The sequence below is a fragment of the Hypanus sabinus genome, chromosome 15 (assembly GCF_030144855.1).
Source record: "Hypanus sabinus isolate sHypSab1 chromosome 15, sHypSab1.hap1, whole genome shotgun sequence".
NCBI classification, from domain to species: Eukaryota; Metazoa; Chordata; class Chondrichthyes; order Myliobatiformes; family Dasyatidae; genus Hypanus; species Hypanus sabinus.
In genome coordinates, this window is record NC_082720.1 from 14474544 (window position 1) to 14498732 (window position 24189).

The 24189-nt window shown below is 43.2% G+C and overlaps 1 protein-coding gene across 1 annotated transcript in view; it reads right to left on the minus strand.

Annotated features, from left to right (window-relative positions):
* Window positions 1-20692: 20692 nt before the first annotated feature.
* LOC132405310 (janus kinase and microtubule-interacting protein 2-like) overlaps window positions 20693-24189 on the minus strand; it is a 110585-nt gene continuing 107088 nt past the window's right edge. Inside the window, exon 22 of the mRNA XM_059990020.1 lies at window positions 20693-24145. Coding sequence (XP_059846003.1) covers window positions 23969-24145 — 177 coding nt within the window. The 3' untranslated portion in view covers window positions 20693-23968. The remainder of the gene's footprint in view (window positions 24146-24189) is intronic.

Genomic DNA, 24189 nt, shown 5'->3' on the forward strand with positions numbered 1-24189 from the left:
GCACAGAAAATGCTGGAAATCTGTAATAATTCAGCCAGTTTAACTATTTGGGTGCAGGCCATTTAATTTATTAGGACTCTAAGGAGCAGATTTTCATGATCCAGTATTCACTTGGAGACAAAAAGCTGAACTAGCTGGAGCAGAGAAAGACAGAGCAGAAGCTGGGCCAGATTTTGATACGTGGCATGAATTTCCCTGTGCCCTTGCAGCTTTTGGGAAAACAGCTTTTTTGTTGAAAGTGCTATGCTCAGAAGTTGTGGATTAATGTTGAATACTGAGGTGCTGGTGAACAACTTGGTAAAAGGATAACGTTTGGCTTGAGTCCTGGTAACTCCTATTATTACTCCAGTCTTAATATTGGTGGCGACCTGCAGCTCGCTGGTATGTTTCTCATGATAATGAACCACGTCGAGGACCAAGTGCATCTCAGTGAAATCCTCTTCTCCATCAGCTAATGGAGAAATGAGAAGATCTAAAAGGTTAGAGTCAAAGGATCCAGGGCAAGCAAGCCAAACATTGGATTAGTGGTAGGAAACGGAGATCACTGGTGGCGTTGTGTTTTTCTGATTGGAAGGCTGTAACCAGTGGTGTACCACAAAGGTCAGTGTTGGAACTATTGGTATTTGCAATGTGCTGCATATGAATGATTTGAATGTGAATAAAAATTGATAAATAGATAAATCGTTATCACATATGAAGTGATAACATATGTGATTATCACATATGCAGTGAAAAACTTTGATTTGCATGACATCCATATAGATCATTTCATCACTTCAGTACATTGAGGTTGTACAAGGGGAAAACAATAACATAATACAGAATCAAAATGCTGGTGGAACACAGCAGGCCAGGCAGCATCTATAGGGAGAAGCACTGTTGACATTTTGGGCCGAGACCCTTCGTCAGGACTAACTGAAAGGAGAAATACTAAGAGATTTGAAAGTATCTCGGTCTGAAACGTCGACAGTGCTTCTCCCTATAGATGCTGCCTGGCCTGCTGCGTTCCACCAGCATTTTGTGTGTGTTGTTTGAATTTCCAGTTTCTGCAGATTTCCTCGTGTTTGCACATAATACAGAATATTTTGTTGCATTGACAGAGAAAGTGCAGTGAAGGCAGACAATAGGTGCAAGACCATGATGAGGTAGATTGTGAGGTCAAGATTCAATTTTTTCATGCGAGCTCCGTTAAAGAGTTTGATAACATTAGGATAGAAGCTATATTTGAGCATGATGATATGTTCTTTCAGACTTCTGTTTCCTAATAGGTTGGAGAAGAGAGAATGTTCAAAGTGGGAGGGGCATTTGATTATGTTGGCCGCTTTACTGAGACAGAGAGAAAAGTAGAGTTCAAAGTTCAAGGTAACATTCATTATCAGAGTACATACATGTCACCACATACAACAGAGATTTTTTCTACAGGCATACTTAGCAAATCTACAGATCAGTAACTGCAAACAAGACCTGTAAACTGTAAACAAACGGTGTAAACACAGATAATAGCGATAGATAATGAGCATGAAATAAAAGAGTCCTTAAATGAATGTATATCCCCTTTTGTTCAAGAGTCTGATCTTTGAGAGGTAGTAGCTGTTCCTAATCCTGGTAGTGTGACTCCTGAGGCACCTGTACCTACCTGATAGCAGCAGTGAGAAAAGAGCACGGCCTGGGTGGGGAGGATCTTTGATGATGAATGCTGCTTTTCTATGGCAACGTTTCATGTAGATGTGCTTAATGGTTGAGATGGTTTTACCTGTAATGTGCTGGACTGAATATACTACCTTTTTCCACTCAAAGGCATTAGTGTTCTCATACCAGGCCGTAACACAGCCAGTCAGCACACTTTCCACCACACATCTGTACAAGTTTTCCAAGGTTTTTGATAACATACCGAATCTCTACAGACTCCTGAAGAAGTAGAGGCGCTGTCATGATTTCTTCACAATTATATTTATATGATGGGTCCAGGACTGTTCCTCCGAAATAGTGACACTCAGGAACTTAAAATTACTGACCCTCCCCACCTCTGATCCTCCAATGATTACTGGCTCATGGTCCTCTGGTTTCCCTCTCCTGAAGTCTGCAATCAGTTTCTTGGTCTTATTGACATTGAGAGGATGTTGTTATTACACCACTCAACCGAATGTTCCGCCTCTCTCCTGTATGCTGATTTGAAGCCCACAACAGTGGTGTCATCAACAAACTTGTGTTTGGCCATGGATGGGAGGTTGGTTTCCATTACGTGCTGAACTACATTCCCAAATCTGCAGTTTTTTGTAGTTTTGGTCAAAGCAGTTACCATACCAAACTGTGACGCATTCAGTTAGGATGCTTTGTGTGTATATACACACACACACACACACACACACACACACACACACACAAATTGGGGACTCAACAAATTCCTTGCAGTTTTCTATATGTATGTAACCATTAGTGCATAAACTATCAAAATACTGGAAAAATCTTTAGTCCTGCTAATATTTACTTTGGAAATGTTACCTGTGACTTGTTTTTCTTGACTGGAGCCTAGTGTATACAAATCAAAGACACATCTCTGGCTGAGATCCAGTCACACTGATGTCTCTTCCACACAAAGTTAATTAAAAGACAAGCAGAGTATCATTGCCTAACCAACAGTGAAAGCTGCAGTCAAAATATTAACACACTTTTCATAGCCACTTGAATGTCAGAATTCCAGGGATGCATCGAAGAGGAAATGGGAACACGTGATACAGCACAGACCCAAGTCCAGGAACCAGCTAATAATCGGTGCAATTGACATAATTTATTCCATGTGTTGGCAACTGGCCCTAAACAATGTACACAGCATGTTGTTTCTCAGCAACCATTTTTAAACTAATAAACTAACTTGGAAGGGCACTGTTGTAATCAGATGGAATGCCGGTGTTGCCAGAGTCAGTTTGTCACCCACACAGTGGACGTTGACTGATTGAACACAAGAAGATCCCTGTGAACAAACCAAGGGCAGGTTAAAGCCCTGCCTCAAAGTTGATGCTTTTCTCCAGCGCTCTGCAGAAGTCTCAGCCAGGAGAGCAAACTTAAGCCCCATACACTCTGTTTGCCACATATGGCATAAGACTGAATGTCATGTTATATCATTGCAGGAACCAAATTGAACAATGCTAACAGTAGGAGAGGGAAAGGGAGGGGGGAGAGGGGGAGAGAAAATAAGATACCCCTTTGTAAAAGTTTGTGTGGTGTTCCGGTCGTTGCTTGTAGAATCACATCTGTTAAGGAAATGGGTTTGACATGATGTCATTTTGATTAATAAGATGGTCAGTACAGTGTGCTGATTATCAGTTTCAACAGGATGAGTGGCGCAGCATAGAATGTTATGCTTGTATTAAGTCAGTGTTAAGTAGTACTGTAATGGAAAGATTGGTAAAGGAATAACATGGGGCAACAATTGTTTTCCAAAAGTGTTGCTTCCGCAAAGTTTTTTTTGTTTATATAGACCACTTGAAGCTGAACGCAAATATAATTTCAGACTGCTTGTATTGCATAGGAATTTAGAGAAAAATAAATTAACTTTTATTGAATATAATGTGTTTAATTGCATAATGGTGCTAATGCTTTGCAATAGTTCAACTAAGCTAAAATGTTCTGTTAATGATTTTCATTTGTACACAGTGTCTCACTTAAGTATAACTTAACAATAATCAGCCAGTATTGATGGATTCCAGTAGCCCTGTTACCATTTCTCCATGACCACAATGTCCTGGTGAAATGTTTCACCATGCTCATTATTGGCAGCGCCAAGATTTGCAGGGAAGAAGTCTAAATGGGAATGGAGAAAGTGATTTTTTTTACTGACGTGTTGATTTCATGGTTTTGTATATCGGAAGCATTTTGTCAACCAACTGCTTGTAGTTTGGTGCTCTGTGTTAATTACCAAGAAAATTTTCAACATCATCCTTGATTACCTTCCATGTGATTTTCTCCAACCCCACTAGAAGTTTTTCGAATTGCCTGACACTGATGACATGTTTGATCTGTTGTCCAACAAAAATGCCTTCCTTAATCAGTTATTCTGACTTGAATTATGAATTAAAATAACAAGTATAGGCAATTTCAAAAATGTGGAATGTGATGGGGAGATTTCATGGTGATTGTCATGATCAGTAGCCCAATATCTATAAGATACTTCCAAAAAGTATTTAGGAAGCAAACACTTTGTTGTCCAGTGTAATCAATATCATAATTACAGTAATGATTACTGTTTTATCCAAAAATAATGCTTCACCAAAACAACATTAATGTTCTTTTAGCTCTTTTCTTTGTCCCAAACCAATTTCATTCCCACAGTCAGTGTTGACCTTTTTCTCCCATTGCTCCCAGAATGTCACAACAATCAATGTCCTACTTGGCAGTATTTGACACGAGTTGATTTTCACTCTCTTTGTCCCAACTTCGCTCACACGAAGTTTGGGAACAGGAGGAAGACAGTCCTATGGCCTTGCCATAACATCTAGTTGAATTCTGGCTAATCTCCTCATTAACTCAATCTGCCTTGGTTCTGTAAATTGTGATACCTTGAAGTTCAAAGTTCAGCTCATCAAAAAGTTCAAAGTACAGTTTTTGACTCACCCCAAGCCTCAATATTGTTTCACCGTGGGGGTCCAGATTTATCTAAGGGACACCACTCCTCAAAGAGCTGCCAATAGTTTTCAGATCATTCTGCATTTTCCTGGTCTCTTCTATCATTTGAAATAGTTTCTTCACAATTCACCAGTGCCTTATAAAGCCTAAGCATCACATCCCTGCACTTCTATTCTAGTCCTCTTGAAATGAATGCTAACATGGCATTTGCCTTCCTCACCACCGACTCAACCTGCTAGTTAACCTTCAGGGTGTTCTGCAGAAGGACTCCCAAGTCTCTTTGCATCTCAAATTTTTGGATTTTCTCCCCATTTAGAAAATAGTTTGCAGATTTACTTCTTCAACCAAAGTACATGACCATATATTTTCCAACATTGTATTTCAGTTGCCATTTTCTTGCCCAATCTCCTAATCTGTTTAAGTCTTTCTGCAGCCTACCTGTTTCCTCAACACCACCTGCCCCTCTAACAATCTTTGTATCCTCTGCAAACTTGGCAACAAAGTAATCTATTCCATCATCTAAATCATTGATATACAGGGGGATAAAAAGAATTGGTCCCAACACCAACCCCCGCGGAACACCACTAATCACTGGCAGCCAAACAGGTAAGAATCATTTTATTCCTACTTGCTGTTCCTATTAATCAGCCAATGCTTTAACGATGCCAATATCTGTCCTGTAATATCATGGGCTCTTAACTTAGTAAGCAGCCTCATGTGTGGCTCTTTGTCAAAGGCCTTCTGAAAGTCCAAATATACAACATCCACTGCATCCCCTTTAGCTATCTTAATGGTAATCTCCTCAAAGAATTCCAACAGGTTTGTCAGGCAAGACTTTCCCTTAAAGAAACTATGCAGACTTTGTTCTGTATCACCAGGTACTCCATAACCTCATCTTTAACAATTGACTCCAACATCTTCCCAATCACTGAGGTCAAGCTAACCGGTCTATAATTTCCTTTCTGTTGCCTTCTTTCGTTCTTAAAGAGTGGAGTGATATTCACAATTTTCCAGTCGTCTGGCAGAATGCCAGAGTCCATTGATTTTTGTAAGATCATTTATAATGCCTCCACAATCTCTACCACTGCTTCTTTTAGAACACTAGGGTGCAGTTCACCTGGTCTGGGTGATTTATGTGCCCTTAGGTTTTTCAGCATTTTGAGCATCTTTTCCTTATAATAGTAACTGCACTCTCTTCTCCTCCCTCACACCCTTCAACACCTGGCACACTGCTAGTGTCTTCCACAGTGAAGACTGATGCCAAATACTCATTTAGTTCATCTGAACTGAATGTGCATCGTGCTGATTTGAGTGTATTTCTATGTTACATTGACTGTTCTATTTATTATAAATTATTATGAATTGTTATGGTTACACATCGCACATTTAGACGGAGATGTAATGTAAAGATTTTTACTCATGTATGTGAAGGTTGTAAGAAATAAAGTCAATTCAATCTCTCTGCCCACCATTATTATTTCTCCGGCCTCATTTTCTAACATTCCGCTGATCACTCTCATCTCTCTTTTATTTTTTACGTACTTTAAAAAGTTCTTACTACCCACCACTTCGATACTGTTTGTGAGCTTGCTTTTATATTTCATCATTTCCTTCCTAATAATTCTTTTAGTTGCTCACTGTAGGTTTTTAAAAGCTTCCCAATCTTCTACACTCCTGCTCATTTATGCTTGTAGATTTATACTCAATAAGTCTATAGAGTAGAAAACATAACAGAATCAATGAAGGGCCACTCAACTAGGGTGTTCACCCAAAGTGCAGAAGACAACAAACTGTGCAAACACAAAAAGAAGAAACAACAATAATAAGTACTGTTACGTACCCCGTAACTGGGTCACTTACCAGCAAAGATAGAGAGGTCCGTTGAAGTCTGATGGCACTATTTTCAACCGTTTTTATTTATAAAGGGGAGCACAAAAGTAAGGTTAATACAAACATTCAGACCATATACGTCGGCCAAACTCAATCTAAAGCGCGGGTATAGTAATAATCATCATTAAGAAATAATCTCGACTGTTGTCTAGGGGATAATATTTTGTCCGTTGGAAATATAAAAGTCACTCAGAAGTCTGCAGGCGTCAGCCTTTCGGGAATTGCTGGGTTTCACGTGTTTTAGAGAGATTGGTGAGAAAAGGAAAACTTGCCCGGGTCTTTATGAAGCAACTCCATTGAATCAGGGGAGCGTTGGTTCCCCGTTGTTAGTTCGAAGTCCTTTTTGGTGTTATCAGCCACCCACTCCCCAGGCAAAGGTGAACGGAACGCACGTGGCTTTGAATGGTTTCCCGCTAGCACGGGAGCGCTGAGCAATGGTGTGTCCTTCTGGTGCGTTGCTGGGGTACCACCTCCTGCAGTCCCCTTTTATCTTGACTTGCAGAGTTGTAGATGTCCATCAAAGTAGGGTGATGCAATCCCTACCCCCACATTGCCCGAGGGAGTCCATGTCCCTGGTAGCTGTCACGTAGCAGGGTCATGCAATTCACACAGGTGTCTCTAAGAACAATGGTCAAAACTGTTGCATTGTCTCTCATTTCCTGGGTCCGAGACCCGAATTAATAGTGATCTTGCGATTCTCTGGAAGGAGGGGGCTGCTCCCGCCCCTTCAGCCCCTCAGAGCTATGGTACATTCATAACAGTAAACAAGCAATAAATACTGAGAGCATGAGATGTGGAGTCCTTGAAAGTGAGTCCGTTTGTTGTGGTATAATTTCAATGATGGGTTGAGTGTAGTTATCCTGTTTGGTTCAAGAGCCTGAAGGCTGAGGGGCAGGTATATAGATATGAAAGGTTTAGAAGATTGGTAATCAATACTAGTTTGGATGAGGCATCATGATCTGCATTGATTGGTTGGGCAGAAGGTCCCATTTTAGTGCAGTATAACCATACAACTCTAATCTTATGAAGCATTGTTCATGAGCTGAATAAGGGGACACTACACCAGCTCTCAGGAGGTTAGTAATTAGAGCACACCATTTTATGATAACAGGCAAAAGCAAAAACAATGTCCTACCTTCTCCTTTATCTGGCAATTTGTTGTGATCTGGAATTCACTGTCTGACAGGCTGCTGGAAGCAGATTCAACAGCAGCTTTGAAAAGAGATTTAAAATGTACAAGACAAAATAGTGCAGACAGGAATAGGCCCTTCAGCCCAAGATATCAGTGGCAAATTAAACTAATCTCTTCTACTTGCACATGACTCACATCCTTTCACTTCCTGCATATTGAATCCCATCATCCACATCCTTTCAATCCTTACATCATAAATTCCATGACCCACATCCTTTCATTCCTACATATTCATGTGTCTAACAGCCACTTCTTATATATTTGATAGGGGTTTAAACTAAACATTTCATGCTTAATAGGTTTAAGGGAGAAAAATAGGATCTACTTAAGGATCTCTTTCATTTAGGTGGCACATGACTTTATGATGCCGGTGATGCTAAAATTGTTGACAGCTGTAAACCCTTGCTCTGGGCATGAGATGTTAATATTCCAATAATTAACTGTTCATTAGAAAAATGTAGTAGGAAGTTTATGAAATACCCTAGCTTTTTGTTGTTGGTCCATGTGTGAACTGCTCACTGATGTAAAACACTAGAGTAACTCTTTTTCCGATATCCTTTGATGGTGCACAAGGTAAACTATTGAATCCACAGTTAACACAACAGAAACAAGGCCATATCTGACCCTGTTTCAGTCAACCAGCCCAGATCAATGAGGTGCTGTGTTTAGTTTAAGGTCGTTCTAATACTGGAAGGAATGTTCCCACTGCATATCAGAAAGAAATATTGCTTTAGAAGCCACACCAAATCGCCATTCTTCAGTATTGAGTTGATAACCATTGCAAGCTTGTGATAACTGAAATCATTTAAGACGACTCTTAGAACTAATCTTTGTTTCGTAGGCACAAGCTACTTTTTCAGAATTATAAAAGAACTTAGCATCTTAAGGAAATTTACTAATTAAATTAATCAAAGATATTATGCTTAAAATTGATTAAAATGCAGGTATGTACATCTGGTGAATTAGATAATCTGATTAAAATCATCATATTTTTGAGACAGAACAGTGTTCCCACTAGGTTGTTAAATTTCACCTATCCACCACTCTTGCATATGTACTATATATCAAGCAATATTATTTAATTCAAAACTAAAGGCAAAGTGAGAAATCTTTCTTTTGCGTAATGAGTTGTAATCTGGAATGGATATTATGGATATTAGGGAAAGCTTGGGGGCTTACATTAAACAGATACCTCATATGAAGTTATGAAAAGGATGTCTCCTTTCAGGGTTCTATTCACCTCCTCAATCACTGTATCTGTTTTTGCTGGTTTAAGCTTTCATAATATTATAGTTTGCAAGACGATGCTGAACGCAAAGAACTTTGGGTACTGCAGATCTACCCCATCAGTGCTGGACTGGGTGTAAACTGTGATACTGCCTGTTGTAGAAATACATCGGAGATGGTGCACAAAGGCGGTGTGCAGTGTAACAATGGGTGATTGTCTTGGACACTTCCTTTGTGATTGCAAGGCTCTGTTGGGCATTAACCATATAACCATATAACAATTACAGCAGGGAAACAGGCCATCTCGGCCATTCTAGTCCTTGCAGAACGCTTACACTCACCTAGTCCCACCGACCTGCACAGCCCATAACCCTCCATTCCTTTCCTGTCCATATACCTATCCAATTTTACTTTAAATGACAATACCAAACCTGCCTCTACCACTTCTACTGGAAGCTCATTCCACACAGCTACCACTCTCTGAGTAAAGAAATTCCCCCTCTTGTTACTCCTAAACTTTTGCCCCCTAACTCTCAACTCATGTCCTCTTGTTTGAATCTCCCCTACTCTCAATGGAAAAAGCCTATCCACGTCAACTCTATCTATCCCCCTCATAATTTTAAATACCTCTATCAAGTCCCCCCTGAACTTGATACGCTCCAAAGAATAAAGACCTAACTTGTTCAATCTTTCCCTGTAACTTAGGTGCTGTGTGGTGAACTATGTGCCTGTCGGGACACGCCCCTGCTGACTGCTCCTGTGGCTCCTCCCACAGGCCCCTGTATAAAGGAGACCTGCGGCCTGAAGATCGGCCTCAGTCTCCAGGACCTTGTATGATAGACACTCACTCCTGGTTCCTTCTTCCAGTCAATAAAAGCCGATATCTCGCCTACGTCTCAGTGTGAGTTATTGATGGTGCATCAATTTTATTGACTGGAAGTTTTAAAACATGGAACCCGTTTTGCGTCCGGACCGGTTGGATTTGGACCCTCAAGACCCTGACGCAGCTCTCGCTTTTGAACACTGGCTTGCATGCTTCCAATCGTACTTGGCAGAGCTTCGTGCGACTGAACCCGCCGTTATGCACAGAATCCTACTCTCGAGGGTCTCCTCCAAAGTTTACTCCTTTATCCGGGACCTGCCGACCTACGAAGGGGCACTGGACGCCCTCAAACGACAGTACCTGCGGCCGGTGAACACCGTCTACGCAAGACATCGCTTAGCTACCCGGCAACAGCGGCCTGGCGAATCGTGCGCTGAGTTTCTCCGAGCACTACAGACACTCGTCCGAGCTTGTGACTGCAAGACGCTCACGGCAGAACAGCATGCGGAGCTGCTGGTGCGAGACGCCTTTGTGACGGGACTGAGGTCAGTGTACATGCGCCAGCGACTGCTGGAGAACTCGGATCTTACCTTAAGCTCGGCGATAGAGAAGGCCAACGCTCTAGAAGCTGCGCGGCATAACGCCGACGCTGTCCAGTCGCGCGATTCCCCGCCGGTTTCGTGGACGCCTCAGACCCCGCCACCGCCGGCTCCCGGGAGCGAATTCGCCAACGCCGCCGCCAGTCGCGATTCCACGAGCTCCCCGACCCAGACCACGGCTGTGGCCCGTAAGAAACTCGTGCTTTGTTATTTCTGTGGCCAAAAGAAACATCCTCGACAACGCTGTCCAGCGCGAGAAGCGACCTGCTCCAGCTGCGGAAAGCGGGGCCACTTCGCCAAGGTCTGTAAGTCTCAACCTCGAGCGGAGTGCAGCGCTGCGGGTGAAACGTGGGGGCCGCCATCTTGCATGCCGGGATGTGGGCGGCCATCTTTGTCGACGTCAGCACGCCCCGCCCCCGATCCTCGGATGCTGACCGGGTACCCCGGATGTGAGCGGCCATCTTTGTCAGCGTCAGCATGCCCCGCCCCCGACCCTCCGATGCTGACCGGGTACCCCGACGGCGATCCAACTCTGGCCACTGTGACTCTCGACCAAAGCGCCCCACACCAGCTTGCAAGGTCCATGATGGACATCCAGGTGGAGGGGCATTGGACTGGATGCCTGTTTGACACGGGCAGCACTGGGAGTTTTATCCACCCGGACACAGTGCAACGCTGCAGACTTGCAACGCGGCCGGTCAGTCGGAGGTTCCATTTGGCCTCTGGGTCGCAGTCCGCAGACATCCGGGCGGGTTGTATAGCGACTTTGGTGGTGCAAGGCACAGTATATCGGGACTTTGAACTGCTGGTCATGCCTAATCTGTGTGCACCTGTGTTATTGGGGCTGGACTTCCAGAGCCATCTCGAAAGTGTGACTATGGTATACGACGGGCCCCTCCCACCACTCACTGTCAAGAATCCTCAGTTTTGTGGGACTTCTTCACATACCCCGCTACTGACCACACACACACACGGACACACACATCCCATCCAGAACCAGGCCAACAGCTGCGCTACCGACACTTGCAGCCTCTCCACTCTCAAGATCCCTCCCCCACCGCTGTTCGCCAACCTGACCCCCGACTGTAAACCTGTGGCAACCAAAAGCAGGAGGTACAGCGCGGGGGACCGGGCCTTCATTCAGTCGGAGGTGCAGCGGCTGCTCAGGGAGGGGATCATTGAGCCGAGCACAAGCCCTTGGAGGGCCCAGGTGGTTGTTGTTCGGACTGGGCAGAAAAATAGGATGGTGGTGGACTATAGTCAAACCATCAATAGGTTTACGCAGCTTGACGCATACCCCCTACCCCGCATCGCGGATATGGTCAACCAGATTGCTCAGTATAAGGTGTACTCGACAATAGATCTGAAATCCGCTTATCACCAGCTCCCCATCTGCCCAGAGGACCGCCCCTACACCACCTTCGAGGCGGGCGGCCAGCTCTATCACTTCCTGCGCGTCCCTTTCGGTGTCACGAATGGTGTCTCTGTCTTCCAGAGGGAAATGGACCGGATGGTGGACCAGTACCAACTGCAGGCCACATTTCCCTATCTGGATAACATCACCATCTGTGGTCATGACAGGCCAGATCACGACGCCAACCTCCAACGGTTTCTCCAAGTGGCCGCAGCTCTGAACCTTACTTATAACAGGGACAAGTGTGTTTTTGGTACCACCCGCCTTGCTATACTTGGGTATGTCGTGGAAAACGGGGTTATTGGGCCTGATCCCGAACGTATGCGCCCCCTGTTAGAGCTCCCTCTTCCCACCACTCTCAAGGCCCTCAGACTGTGCCTGGGGTTTTTTTCCTATTACGCCCAATGGGTCCCCCATTACGCAGACAAGGCTCGCCCCCTGGTCAAGTCTACCTCGTTTCCCCTCTCTGCTGAGGCCTGCGCGGCCTTCAACTGCATTAAAGCGGACATTGCCAAAGCTACGATGCATGCAGTGGACGAGACCGCTCCCTTCCAAGTGGAGTGTGATGCCTCCGATTTCGCTCTGGCTGCTACCCTTAATCAGGAAGGCAGACCAGTAGCATTCTTTTCTCGCACCCTCCAAGGCTCTGAAATTCGGCACTCCACGGTGGAGAAAGAAGCCCAGGCCATAGTGGAGGCTGTTAGGCACTGGAGGCACTATCTTGCTGGCAAAAGATTCACTGTGCTGACCGACCAGCGCTCGGTTGCGTTCCTGTTCAGCAACCAACAGCGGGGCAAGATCAAAAATGATAAGATTTTGCAGTGGAGGATAGAACTCTCCACCTACACCTATGATATCCTGTACCGGCCTGGCAGACTCAATGAGCCCCCTGATGCCCTATCCCGGGGAACATGTGCTAGCACACAGCTCGACCAGCTGTACGCCCTTCATGCACAACTTTGCCATCTGGGGGTCACCCGATTTTACCATTTTGTGAAAGCTCGGAACCTGCCGTACTCCCTGGAGGACATCAGGACGATGACCAGGGACTGCCAAATTTGTGCCGAGTGCAAACCGCACTTCTACTGTCCTGACACGGCACAACTTGTCAAGGCCACCCACCCTTTTGAACGCCTGAGTGTTGACTTTAAGGGCCCCCTTCCCTCCACTGACCGCAATGTCTATTTTCTCAGTGTTATTGACGAGTTCTCACGGTTCCCCTTTGCCATCCCCTGCCCCGACACCACTGCCACGTCCGTCATAAAAGCCCTGCGCCAGCTCTTCACTCTGTTCGGGTATCCCTGCTATATCCACAGTGATAGAGGGTCCTCCTTTATGAGTGAGGAGCTGCGCCAGTACTTGCTAGCTAGGGGCATTGCTACCAGTCGGACCACGAGTTATAATCCCCGGGGTAATGGCCAGGTAGAGCGGGAGAATGCCACAGTGTGGAAGGCCACACTTTTAGCCCTTAAGTCCAAAGGGTTGCCGGTCTCTCGATGGCAGGAGGTCCTCCCTGAGGCACTGCACTCTATCCGCTCTCTGTTATGTACGTCCACCAATGCCACCCCTCACGAACGCCTATTCTCTTTTCCCAGGAAGTCTGTCACTGGGACCACCCTACCAGTTTGGCTGACGTCCCCGGGGCCAGTGCTGCTCCGGAAACATGTGAGGAGCAATAAATACTCCCCGCTGGTGGAGAGGGTTCACCTTCTCCATGCGAACCCCCAGTATGCTTACGTGGTCTTACCTGATGGGCGGGAGGACACGGTCTCCATCCGCGACCTGGCACCCGCAGGTGCAGCAGACCACTACCCTGAAGGCTCTCCGGTAACTGTGAACCCTGCACCAGAGGTGACACCGTACTCACCAGGCCCTACACAGACTCCTCACGACACTTGTATACCGGGCGTTTCGTACGCATTTATACCAGGCGCCTCGCACATGCATGAGGGATCACCGGCGCCTAGTGGGCAAGAACACGCGCAACCCCCGTCCCCTGTGCAATCGCCAATGTTGCCGGCACCTATGCGGTCACAGCCGGTGCTACGTAGATCGCAGCGACAGATTCGACCGCCTGATCGGCTTGACTTGTAAGAACCTTCGCTACATGAGGACTTTTTCAAACGAAGGGGGGGTGAATGTGGTGAACTATGTGCCTGTCGGGACACGCCCCTGCTGACTGCTCCTGTGGCTCCTCCCACAGGCCCCTGTATAAAGGAGACCTGCGGCCTGAAGATCGGCCTCAGTCTCCAGGACCTTGTATGATAGACACTCACTCCTGGTTCCTTCTTCCAGTCAATAAAAGCCGATATCTCGCCTACGTCTCAGTGTGAGTTATTGATGGTGCATCATGCTGAAACCCAGGTAACATTCTAGTAAATCTCCTCTGTACTCTCTCTATTTTGTTGACATCTTTCCTGTAATTCAGTGACCAGAACTGTACACAATACTTCAAATTCGGCCTTACCAATGCATTGTACAATTTTAACATTACATCCGAACTCCTATACTCAATGCTCTGATTTATAAGGGCCAACATACCAAAAGCTTTCTTCACCACCCTATCCACTTGAGATTCCACCTTCAGGGAACTATGCACCATTATTCCTAGATCACTCTGTTCTACTGCATTCTTCAATGCCCTACCATTTACCATGTATGTCCTATCTGGATTATTCCTACCAAAATGTAGCACCTCACACTTATCAGCATTAAACTCCATCTGCCATTGTTCAGCCCATTCTTCTAACTGGCCTAAATCTCTCTGCAAGCTTTGAAAGCCTACTTCATGATCCACAACACCACCTACCTTAGTATCATCTGCATACTTACTAATCCAATTTACCAACCAATCATCCAGATCATTAACGTATATGACAAAAAGTATTGGACCCAGTACAGATCCTTGAGGCACACCCTAGTCACCGGCCTCCAACCCGACAAATAGTTATCCACCACTACTCTCTGGCATCTCCCATCCAGTCACCGTTGAATCCATTTTACGACTTCAATATTAATACCTAACGATTTAACCCTCCTAACTAACCTTCCGTGTGGAACCATGTCAAAGGCCATGATAATGTAAGATGCCACAGGCCTGTTTCCCTTGTCTGGTGGTGCAACAGATGGTGGGGGAGCTGCGTGGCCCCAGCTGTATTGAGGACTAGGCCTCAAGCCACTGGCTCGCCTGCTGCTGCAGTCCTGGAGAAGAGATGCCAGAGGCGGTGTAGCATGACGTCTATGCTCAGTTGGGAGCTGGCTTCTCCGATCAGTGCTGTCCTCTAGTGTTCAATTTGTGGAATGACAGGCTGGATTGTGTGCGTCTGCACACTGCTGGGAACTCTACCATCAATTGCGGGACATGTCGTTCAGGGACTTAGGCTATTTTTATGTGTGTGACTCTTTCTTTGACCGGTATTTTGAATGTGCTGTGAATGGTCTGCACATGGCCCCAGAGGAACGCCGTTTCATTCTGCTATATTCATGTATGGTTACTGATAATGAAACTTGAATTTGATTTGATTTTAAATTAAAGCACATTCAGAAAACTATGTCAGGTTAAAATGAAGCAGTTACAGGTTGTGCCCAAGTTTGGAGTACGAACCTCATGCAGGAATATCCTTGTAAATAGAACATGATAAGAAAGGCCACAGCTACAATGCTTTGCTTTCTGAGACTCAGGGTGTACTGAGACCCACAGTCTGAGTAGAACAGAAGTGGGTTGTTTTCACTTGGAGGAGGTTCGTGCTCTGCAATTTATTTCCTTATTTCACAAATAACAAAGTTGGTGGCATGCTCGATTGCAGCAGCCTCTATGGGGTCTACTAAGGGTGTTTTTGTACCTTTTAAATGTATTTTTTTTTATGGTTGCCAGACCCTGCTGGACATTAAGAACTTAAAGTACTGCAGCAATTGGCTCACTGGCGGAGAAACTGAAGGAGCTGGACTAAGTGTGGATTGTGCTGCAATGCGATCAGAGAAGTGTCAGAGGAATCGCTGTGTGAAGGCAGTGGACGGTCTAGCAGTGAGTGATTATCTTGGTCATTTTTCTTGTTGGACATTGATAACGTGGAATGCTAAAAGTCTGATTCACTAATTTATTGGTGGATGGTAGGGGTGGATGGCAGGGGAGCTATGTAGACTTGGTTTTAGCAAAGACAAGGCCACAACCCACCCAGAAGAGAGGTGTTGGATCTGGTGTGCACCACTGGAGGTGGTGTGGCATGGTGTCCAAGTTGAAGTTGGTACGTCCTCCCCAACCCCCTAGTGTTTGCCTGGCAGAAGACAAGCTGTATTTTTTCTACTTCAGATATTCATGGACTCAGGGTCATTGACAACATTTTTTCTGTGTGACTTTTTAAAAAGACAATTAAGTGAATACTCAAAATCACTTGCACTGCAAGAGGAACAAGGATAACTTAAGAGAAAATCAAAAAAAATCCAGGACTGATTCTTTGATCTTCCCTCCACAACTTCTAACCTCAATGCTCGAACTCCACAAAGCTCACTTTTAACTCCTGTCCAAAATCCACAAGAAAAATTGCTCTGGAAAGACAATGTTTCTGTCTAGTTTAAGGAGGATTTAAGCCTGCCATGTAATAGTTTGCTTTTCTTTACTCCTGTGGGACTTTCATAACCTTCTCTAGGCTGAGATTTTTTTGTTGTTGCTGCTCATCGCTAAGGTGCTGAGCTGCGATCTGCTTTTGGACGCGGGCCAGTTGTCTGTCCCTGTTCATTATGGATGAGAAGTAGATTGCATAAACAAGGCTTGGAAGTTAAAATCTGCTCATCGCTGCCAAAGTTGGGCAATGCAGAGATTTTAAGAGAGATTATGGAAAAGTTTGGCTTTACAAAATAGGAAATTATTATTATTATAGAAACATAGCAATCTAGGGCACATTACAGGCTCTTCGGCCCACAGTGTTGTGCAACCATGTAAACTATCCTAGAAGCTGCCTAGATTTTCCCTACTACATAGCCCTCTAATTTTCTGAGCTCCATGTATCTATCTAAGAGTCTCTTAAAAGACCTTATTGTATCCATATCTACCACCGTTGCTGGCAGTGCATTCAATGTACCCACCACTCTCTGCGTGAAAAACTTAACTCTGACATCCCCCTTGTACCAACTATGCCCCCTTGTGTTAGCCATAGCACTTTAAAACTATGCCCGCTCCTGTTAGCGATTATATTTCGCTTTGTTGGACAACCCACTGAGAGAGAAAAAAAATCAATTCAAATCCTGTAACAAAACATTGATTATATAACAAAAGACACAGGTTTCACAGGCTGTTAGGGAACAGCTTTCTATTGTAGAGAAAATACCTTAAAACTCTGTATGTTTCCTGTGTGCCAGACTTTTGTAAGTGCACAACAGCGGAAAATTGTGATATACTATATTCAGAGTATTAGTTTCAGATTGAACTAGTGAAGAGTAAGGATGTAAATTTGTTATGATGTATTCTCAGTTACAATATTTCTATAAGACTCTGAAATAGCAAATCTCTAGTTTAACATTTAAATTTGCACTTTCATCTCTGATCTGACAAAGGATAATTGACGTAAAATATTAACTTTGTTTCTCTCTCTACATATTCTACTTGACTAGATGAGCATTTTCTGTTTTTGTTTCAGATTTCCAAATCTGTTTCATTTATTGCTTTTCAATGAGCTTTATAAATTGACAGATCATGCTAGTGCTCGTCTTAGACCTGCAACTAGATGCAGAATAAAGCTGCAGTGAATACCCTCGTCTTGTAGATCACAAGTAATTAATCAATCAGAATCAAATTCAAGATTAATATCATTGGCATATGTCTTGAAATGCATCATTTTTTTCAGAAGCAGTGCATTGCAATACATAATAGAAGAACTATAAATTACAAGGATATACCTATAAAAAATTAAATGAGTAGTGCAGAAAGAAAGGGGAAAATGGTGAAGTAGCATTCATGGACTGAGAAATCTGATGGTGGAGGGGAAGAAGCTGGTACCGAAACATCCTGATGAGGGGTCTCAGACCAAAACACCAATTGTACTCATTTCCATCGATGCTGCCTTGCCTGCTGAGTTCCTCCACATTTTGTGTGTGTTGCCTGAAACATTGAATGTCTCTCCTCAGTTTCCTGTCCCCCTTACTTCATGGTAGTAAATAGAAGAGGGCATGCCCTGGGTGATGGGGGGTCCTTAAAGATGAATGTCAGCTTTTTGATGCCCTTTGAAGGTGTCCACGCTGCTGGGGAGGTGAGTGCCCATGTTGGAGCTGGCTCAGTTCACTACTTTCTGCAGCGTTTGCTGATCTTGTGCAGTGGCCTCTCCATATCAGACAGAGAGGCAGCCAGTTAGAATGCTCTCCATAGTACCTCTATAGAGATTTGCAAGTATCTTTGCTAACATACCAAGTCTTTTCAAGCTCCAAGTGACAAATAATAGCTGTCGTGGACCCAGTATGTTGGACCCAGGGTAGATGTTCAGCAATATTGACACCCAGGAACTGGAAACCCTTTCCACAGTACTAATCCCTTGGTGTGTGCTCCCTTGACTTCGGCTTTCTGAAGTCCACAATCAATTCATTGTTCTTATTGGCGTTGAGTTCAAGGTTGTTGCTGCATCACCACTTAACCAGCTGACCTATCTCACTCCAGTGTGCCTTCTCATCACCATCTGAAATTCTGTTAGTAATAGTTGTGTTGTTGGCAAATTTATGGGTGGCATTTGTGCTATGCCTAGCCACACAGTCCTGGGTGTAGAGCGAGCAGAGCAGTGGGCTAAGAATACATTCTTAAGCTGTGCCAGTGTTGGTTGTTAGCAAGGAGAAGATGTAAGTTCGATCTGCACAGACTGTGGTCTCCCAATGAAGATGTTGAGAATCCAGTTGCAGAGGGAAGTACGGAGACACAGGCTTCGGAGCTTGTTGATTACAACTGAGCAATTGATTGTGCTGAACACTGAGCTGTAATCATATACAGTACAGCAACCTGACAGAGGTATTACTGTTGTTCAGGTGATCCAAGGCTGAGTGAAGAGCCAGTGAGGTTGCATCCACTGCGGGTGCACTTTCTTTCTTAGGCAGGAGCTGATTCTAGCCATGACCAACCTCTCAAAGCGCTTCATCACTGCAGATGTGAGTGCAGCTGATGATAGCCATTGAGGCATCTCACCCTGCTCTTGGTCACTTGGCATGAATGTCATGCTTTTGAAGCAGGTGGAAAACCTTTGGCCGCAGCAGTGAGAGATTGAAGATGTCCTTGAACACTCCTGCCACATTTTCAGAACCCTACCAGCTACACCATCAGGACATGACACCTTGCAAGTGTTCACGCTCTTGAACGATGTTCTGATGTTGGCCTCTGAGTCCGAGATCACGGGGTCACCACATGCCACGGAGATTTGCATAGGTGTAGGTTTATTTTCTCTTTCATTAAACTCACCTGAGAAGTGAAGCATCATAGCCATTCATGATTTTAGGTTTTGCTTTGTAGGAAATAATGGCCTGCAAACCATGTTATAGCTGATATGCATCCAATTCCTTCTCTGCCCTCAATCTGAATTGCTTTTTCACTCTTAAAATAGCTTCCTGTTGGTCATAGCTGGAGTTCTTGTATTTAGATCACTGGTCTTGAATGCCACAGATCTATGAATCTCTTGGTTTATCCATAGTAACCAGTCATCTAAAGTAATATTGTGTGCCAAGCTGGTTATCTCATCATTGTCTACAGTGGGTGCTTGGAACTGACTGCCAGGGAGGTGGTAGAAATAGTTATGAGAGAGGCATTTAAGAGGCTCTTCATTAGTCACATGAATGAGAAGAAAAAGGAATATGGATCATGTGCAGGCAAAAGGGATGTTTAGTTGGGCATCATTAGCTTAATTAGTTTGCCCAGGATCATATACTTAAGTATCTATTTCACTGTAGTATTCTGTTAAAACTTTGGAATGAACATCAGCCAAACATATGATATGGAACCAAATATGTGTTACTCTTTCTTTGAAAGAGCATCATACAATCCCTCGCACCCTACTATGCTGTGCGCTGTCCAAGCGATTGATGTGCATCTGTTTTTTTCATTGGCATCTCAGAGGCATACATGTGTACCTATTCTTCACAATGCCAGTAGCATGGTCACTTTGATTCTTATTTTATCCCACAAGTAACTTTATATATTATCTTTCTGAATTTGGTTCCTGTGGGCAGTTAATTCACTTTTTATTGAATCATTTTGGGTAGTTTGCTCTCCATTTGTGTGGTGCAGTGTGCTTGGGTATTCACAGAAACAGTAGCAGAAGTTGAAGCCTAAGTAAGCCATTCAGCTGTTCAATTAGATCAGGGCCAATCCTTTTACTTAGTCTTTCTTCCACAAACTTATACCCCTCAATTTATCACAAGTTTACCCATTTCTGTCTCAGACATACTGAGCAACTGAACCTCCATGTTCTAACCAGGACAGATATTTGTGAAGTCCTTGTTGGTTGATCCTTATCCTGTTCATCCTTTCTGATTCCAAGACACATAGGAGTAGAATTTCTAGAATATTTGTCTTTGGAACTCCCTTCCTCAAAGGCTGACAGAGGTAGAGTTGATGAATATTTTTAAGGTACTTGAGATTGTGAAAGGCAGAGAAAACTTGATGGGCCAGGTTACCTACTCCTGCTCCGAATTTGTAAGTCGCCTTGCAGAAGCTTTCTTCAAATCTGATTTATTAACTGAGGTTTGGGAGCTTTCTCTTCTCTGTATCTTCTTCCAGAAGAATACATAATTAATAATCTTATTAATTATTTTGTAGTTAAGTGTTTGGATTAAGTATTCACACTCCATTTTCAAAAGCACACGTTATTTACAAAGGATGATTGAAAGCACAAAGGATGTTCTCAAGAGGCAGCAAGTCACAGGGAAGAGATGTTGCAGATTAATGCAAAATTATAAGAAAAACATGTTTTTATTTCTTTATACAAACCAACTAAATACTTGTTTAAATAGTGTCAATAATAAATTAAAAAAATAACCGTTCATAAACATAACATGGCATTAATATTCCTCTACACATTAATACATTTTATTACATCTGCTTGCAAATCCTCTCAGATATTATTCAAAGGATCTATGGTAGAGTTTCTGCAAACCATTGTTTTAATTACTTAATTGACTTCTGCAAAATAATATTTTCAAGTTTTCATTATTCACCTAGCTCCTGCTGAATGTATTAACTCATTCTTAACTGGAAGTGCCTGTTTGTGCGGAGAAAAGACGGTCAGTCTCTGAAATCCTAGATTCATCTGATAAATTTTCTGAGCCAGAAGTACAACATAAGAATTAAAAACCTTACTCAGGGTTCCTAAAACGTTATCTCTAATCATCTGGTTAACATTTTACATGCATTTAATATTTTCATAACTATTAAATAAAATTCTTTAAAGAAAATTAAAAATGTACAGCTGTTTTAATGTTTCTGCGAATGCTTGCAGCATTCAGGAAAGAAAATGTTAAGTCCAGAGAACTTCAGGTCCGTACAAGTAATGTGGTGACCTTGGGCGGTCATTATTCAATTTCACAACATAATCCTGTTTTATTTGTTTGTTGCAGTGGGAGGAGAAACAGACGTGTATGAAAACCAAGGACCAAAGCTATTTGTCTGTAACACATTTCCAAGGTTCTGATGTTGTAGTGCTTTTTGGTATGCTATTAGCAATTGGACTATCTCTGCATCATAATCCCGAGGTTAGTACTGATCTGAAGCTCTGTGACAGAGAGAACCCCTCACTATATTTAACCTGTACCACAATGTACAAGTGAAGAGCTGGTGACCCGCAGGGCTATGGATTAAGTAGCTAGGAGGAGGAATTAGACTGAGTAGCTGTTTATCAACTGGCAGCGATTCATTGGGATGAAAAGCTCCCTCTTGCATTGTAACTGTCTATGATTTTGCAGCAAGGTACTAACTCTGCCAAAGTCATCTCAGCCTTTGATCACATTTTACGAGCCAAACCTCACAGTGGGTTACTGTTGCAGCATGAATGATCCAGTGTTGCTACAAAGAGGTTCCGGCGAAGGATGGTAAATCAGGACAATGTGTGGAATTGCATAGTTATTCAGGCTGTTTTGAAGGTGAATGGAAACCTTTCTAAAGAACTTCCTCAACTCTGCTGATGTACATTTTGAGTGTTCTACTCTTCGGCCCGTGTAGCCTCAGGTGGGATCCTCTACACTTATATAGTGTAGCATTGACAAGGAGTAGAATGCAACAGCTTTGTAATTGGTTACTTCCTGCCAGATAGTTGTGAGAGTCTGACCATACACACAGATACAATCATTCTAGACCAATCCTATATCAAGTTATTAATTTTAATGCCCACACAATTGTTTTAAATGCTACCATAAACTCAAGCAGATAACAGGGCTTGAAATGATTTAAGAATACCAACACATATGGAACAAAGGTGGAGCAAGATAAAGCTGAAAAAAAGTACCAAGAAAATTAAAAGGAATTATGAGAGGTATAGATAGGGTGAATGCAAGCAGACTTGTTCCTCTGAGGTCGGGTGGAACTACACTAGAGGTCATGGTGTAAGGGTGAAAGATAAAATGTTTAAGGGTAACCTTCATTCAGAGGGTTGTGAGAGTGGAATGAGCTGTCAGTTCAAGTGGTGCATGTGAGATCAATTTCAACATTTAAGAGAAGTTTGGATAGGTACATGGATGGTAGGGGTATGGAAGGCTGTTGTCCTGGTGCAGGTCGATGGGAGTAGGCAGTTTAAATGGCTCAGCACAGACTAGATGGGCAGAAGGGCCTGCTTCTGTGCTGCGCTTTTCTATGATTCCAAAGGAACAAATTTCAAATTGTAAGAGAAACATGCAAGACAGATCTAGAAAAGGGACTGGAGTCAATTCATCTTTGGATGGCAGCACTGAAGCGATTCAACAGTGTCTGTTGATGATTGCTATCACTTTTGTCTAATTCAATACTGTTGATGTCATGCTTTAGTGCTTGTAACCAATGTAGGTTTCTTGGCCTGTTCTTAAAACAGGATTCAGGACTAGCTTAAAAAGTCTGGCTTTCATATCTGCAAGTCATGTCGTCTATGCTTTCATAACAATTCTCTTACATCAGTTGACCAAATTGCCCCTTTCATTTCATTATTCACTCATATTTCAATTAAATTTTACTTTTACCATTTTTCTACAGCTGTCTGGTCTGATGTCTGTCCTCACTCAAGCTTGTTACTGTTACACAGGGGTGGGAGGTATACAGGAACTCCACTTCCTGAGATGGAAAATCCCCAAATTCCAGACTAAAAGGGACATGAAATTATTCTGTAGTCCAAGTGTATTAAATGGAGTGAGTGCAGGAAGCTTAAAAACGCCAATCCTACTGCTTGCTTAGTTGCGAGTCCATTGTCCATCAATTGTGAACAATTTACCGGTTGCCACATTGGATATTTACTTCTCCGTTTACCAGGATAATGGAGAAAGTTAATCAAATCATATATTCCTCAGAGAATAGGAGGGAAAAAAGTCAACTTAACATTAAATCCATGGTGTGATAATGAAAGGCACCTGTTAGAGTTTACCATAGTGGTCAGATTCATTCAACTAGTAAGGAATGAGTTAATATATTCACAGCTATGAGGGAAGGACCTAGATGGACAGCTCTTGAATTTTTGTAAACTTGCACAACAGTTCACATAAAATGTTGCCACAACTGCTCAACTGGGCCCAGGTATGCTTCTCCAGATGAACAATTAACCTCCCCACAGAGGTCTCATTAGTTCTTTAATCCCCAAGTTTCATCCTGTCTTCATTTGTTTCTTTCTTCTAACTTATCATGTCTTCCTTGGTCAAGAAATGCCCTCAGTGTTACCATTGCTGAAGAAATTCATAGAATCCCTGTAAATCTGTGTGATGTCCTTCAACCCTGTATGGTTTCAGTCTGTACATCACCACTAGTTAGTTCCTTTCTGAGAAATTTGATTACAAATTTGTAATCATACGTTATTCTCTCTGCGATGTCTTCACCCTTTAGTCCTGAATACAGTGGTGTTCTGATATTTTATTGTTCCCCTGCACAGCAGGGATAAGTTGATTTTCTTCACTTTGGTTCCATGTCTAAGACACTTCTTTTTGTGTATCTTTGCCATTAATGTGGTTTTATTTTGCTTCAAAATACTCTTCATTTGCAATGCAGTTGTTGCTAAATGCAACAGGTATTAAGACTTGTGACTTCTTTCAACAGGGAGAATCAAGCAAAATAAATCTTGGGTAATTGTTCTGGCAAAGTAGGCAGACAATCTCAGGCATAATCTTTTCTGCTTTTCTTCACTTCCATTAGGATGATTCAACATGATCACTTCATTGACTTCCAACAATTTTAACCATCCAGTACCCTGCAAAATGCACATAGACAGAAAGACAACATGAAACTCTTATT